This window comes from Trachymyrmex septentrionalis, unplaced genomic scaffold (genome assembly GCF_001594115.1).
Source record: "Trachymyrmex septentrionalis isolate Tsep2-gDNA-1 unplaced genomic scaffold, Tsep1.0 scaffold15, whole genome shotgun sequence".
Classification (NCBI taxonomy): Eukaryota; Metazoa; Arthropoda; class Insecta; order Hymenoptera; family Formicidae; genus Trachymyrmex; species Trachymyrmex septentrionalis.
The window spans coordinates 149,423-153,180 of record NW_017304653.1 but is presented as its reverse complement, the minus strand read 5'-3'; the positions used below and the strand labels follow the sequence as shown (position 1 = coordinate 153,180).

The 3,758-nt window shown below is 38.1% G+C and overlaps 1 protein-coding gene across 2 annotated transcripts in view; it reads left to right on the top strand.

Annotated features, from left to right (window-relative positions):
- Positions 1-3,758, top strand: part of LOC108745834 (epithelial discoidin domain-containing receptor 1-like) — a 158,999-nt gene that overhangs the window by 145,815 nt on the left and 9,426 nt on the right. For both annotated transcript variants that reach the window (XM_018482224.1, XM_018482223.1), the window contains exons 13-14: positions 335-535; positions 2,425-2,517. In XM_018482224.1, coding sequence (XP_018337726.1) covers positions 335-535; positions 2,425-2,517 — 294 coding nt within the window. The remainder of the gene's footprint in view (positions 1-334; positions 536-2,424; positions 2,518-3,758) is intronic.

Below are 3,758 nucleotides of genomic sequence, written 5' to 3'. Positions count from 1 at the left end.
ATATATAATATTTGTTATTATATTTGTTATTATATATATAGTTATTTATATTTATACATTTCGTATTTCTCATATTTCTAAAAATACGAATATATATTGTATTTTGTATATCCTACGTTTTGAGATTTATCTTTAAAATTGGATCCGGTTATATATAGAATTACGTAAGAGTACGATAATCATGATCGCTAATATAATATAATCGTCGCAATAATTGACACAAAATCGAACGTGAAATTAGATCTCTTTCATTTTGAGCAATTAGCTCGTAGATTAGATTAGTTATAGCATTAGTGATACTAACTCACTGAAGAATTGGGTTGATCCTGCACAGGTTGGACTTCCAAAGAGACGTGAGGATTCTGGCTGCTCTAGAAGATCGCAATATCGCACGAGTCCTGGGCGCTTGCTACCGCGAGGAACCGTATTGCGTGGTAATGGAATATCTAGAACATGGGGATCTTTGTCAGTTCCTCAAGACGCATATCACTGCCGAGGACGCGCATTCCATGCCAATTGGCGTCAAGACACTCAGGTAACTTTCCAGTGACACATTCTGACATTAATCAAAACCCAGCGCGCATATATAATTCTCTTCGTATTATAACTAATTTCTCTTAAAACCATTAATTAGCATTAACGCCTTATTACGTTAATTTCTAAATTACTCTCGAAAACACTTGCGTAATGACTTTTTTTATTTCACTATAATATAATACCAGAATGCAATTTAATATGTATCGCCTAAAATTTTTTTCTGCTGACTTGTTATTTTATTGATATAGTGAAAGAGCAGTGTTTATTAAAACATTCGCTGTCGTTTTTCCAAAAAACATGCACGCATGCAGGATGTTTCATTGCATGTAACGGTCGTCGCGGAAATTGAATGTTTCCAAATAAAAGCAACGCAGTATCTTTAAAAATATCAAATCCGAATATCTTTCGTGAATAAAATTGCCAAAAAGTCATGGAACACGTACTTCATGAAAGCAATATCTCATTTTGTAAAAAAGTATATATACGTATATATACATATATATTATATATATGGAACCTCATTAGAGATCCTATGCTCCGCGCAAGAGTTAAAGGAATATATATATATATGTGTGTGTGTGTGTGTGTGTGTGTGTGTATATATATATACATATACTTGGCTAATATACCTCGCAACATGAAAATTTTCAGTTATACGAGATGTTCCATGAAAACGCAGCTAAATATTAATCCGCTCGTTACCTTGCATCAAAGCGCTTGAATCCGCGATCACATCTTTAACGATGATAGGTATTACAAATTCCAATTCTCGCACATTCCGGATTTTCTTGTAGCACCAATAAAAAGTCCGGGAAATGTGTGCTCGCTGATAAGTTCTGCGCATTATAGATAAGTATATGCTTCTTTAACACGTTAAGTCGCAGTATCGACTTTTAAATTTTTACGTGATAAAATTCTGCTAATATTCTGCTGAAGTGGCAGAGTAAGAAGGAATATTAAAATCATTTCGTATAAAATGCTTTCAATAATTTTGAGAATACGACGACAAATATCATAATAAAGCTTAACTGTTTCGTTGTAGGTGCATGCACGGAAAGAATAATGATTTCGCTAAAGTATCTAAAGATTTAGCTAGATATAGATCTGAAAATAATTTTGTTGGACTATCAAAATAGTTATATAGAACACTCAAGCTAGAATATTACAACTTTTTGCAGTATAGCTCATTACATGTTTGAATTTTCAACATGAACATTTCGATGATAAAACAAAATTATTTTCAAATCTGTATCTAGCTAAATTTTTATTTAAGTAAAATTATTCTTTCTGTGTATTCTACTTAAAAAATGTAGCATCAGAGAAATTTATATTTTTCAAATACCCCAAGTTATTAAAATTGAAGGACGTCGTATCGTGGAAATTGCAATTTTTTTAAGAGAAAATTAATTACAATATATTATCTAGCCGTATAGTCCGGAAAAAAAAATTCTGATTCTTCGTTAATCTAATATTTGTTCGATAATTCATCTACTGTATATAATGTTAGTACTAAAATATACGGAGTATATTACATAATGTATATAAACATGACTACGCTGACGTATAAGCAACGCGCTGTTGTTACCGAGCTTAAAGTATTCAAGATTACGGCTCCCAAAGTGCTGCAATCGTCTCTAACGAACCGGAGCTCGGTTTCATTTCCAGCGAACTGCCGTCGCTGAAGTTAACACGCAATAAGTTTCTCCCGCGCGAGAGTTTGACGCGTTTATTAATCGTGAGCGACGCACAGCCCTGACGCAGCCCCGATTCCCGACGACCTACACCTCGGAGGAATCCCTCCGAGGCGACGGCGGTCGGGTGTATTCGAGTGCGAATACCTTAACTTTGTCGCAGCAGACTCACGCCACTTCGTCGTCGTCGTTTCAGTTTCAACTGTCTCATCTACATGGCGGCACAGATCGCGTCGGGCATGCGGTATCTGGAGAACCTGAACTTCGTTCATCGAGATTTGGCTACTAGGTGAGTACAATAGAACTTTGCTGAAACGAATCTCCCGCGGATTCGCTTTCATCTCTCGAGAATAAACTTACGAGCGAGGCTTTATCGTCCTTAACCGGTATTCACTCTCTGTATCTAAACACTCCTGATTCTCGTCCTCAGCATAATACGTGATTTATACATTAAGCGCCGTCTACAATGAGATTTTGAAGCGTAAAACTCAAGTTTTTAAGCCCTAAGCCGTAAAAAATCGACGCGATCGTAATCGATTATTCCCCTCACGTTCGACTGTGATTGATTAATTTCTCACGACTTTTCTTAGGACTTGAAAGGACTTAAGATTTACGCCTTGAAATCTCATTGTAGGCGCCGCTTTAAGTAATACAAGCTTACAAACAACGACTACGCGTTATTAATTCTCCACGATGCAATTTTAACAGTCAAAATGACTGTATCGCGTACATCTTTTTATTATGTACATATATTCAGCAGACAGTAGTACATTTCTGCAGACTCCGTTATACTCCGCGTGCGAGTCTTAGATTAAACGAAATTGGAGAATGAATCGGAGATTTGAATACAGACGTGAATATGAAGCTCTTTCTCGCGCGAGTGCACCGATGCGCGTCGAGAAGATGTAAGATTACAAGGGAATCTTCTCGGTCGACATGACGCGAGGAAAATTACAACGTTTCCATGGCGGCAACAATACGCGGAGGGTTTTATAATTCCTAACGCAAGCCGGGGGATGATCCCCTGTCGCGGGAGAACGGGGTTGAAAAACGGGATATATATATATCTCGCCGCGCGCGATTTTTATTGAAAAGTAATTTCAAAAGTCGGCCGCGACCAAACGCATGGAAAAGGTATGATATGGCGCGGCGTGAATGTCGCGGCATGGTTTTTTACGTTATTGCGGAAGGGATAAATGGATCCGTTGCGCTCTTGATTTATCTCCCGACGTAAATTTACTCATCCTTCCCCTCCCCGATATTTTTCCCCGGTCTCGCTTTCCGCTTCATCGGCTAACAAGACTCCATCCGTGTCTATCGACTTTAAATAGTAGCGAATCGAGATTATCTTTCGACGGATGTAGCCCTCACGATCTTGTTTGAGATTGTGCCGTCCGCTTTAATTGGCACAGTCTAATAACTAACAGAGATGTTCTCTGCGGTGTGTGTGTGTGTGTGTGTGTGTGTGTGTGCGTGCGCTTGTACTCGATAACGTGTACGTACGTAGAGAGAGGATTTTACCACGTCGAG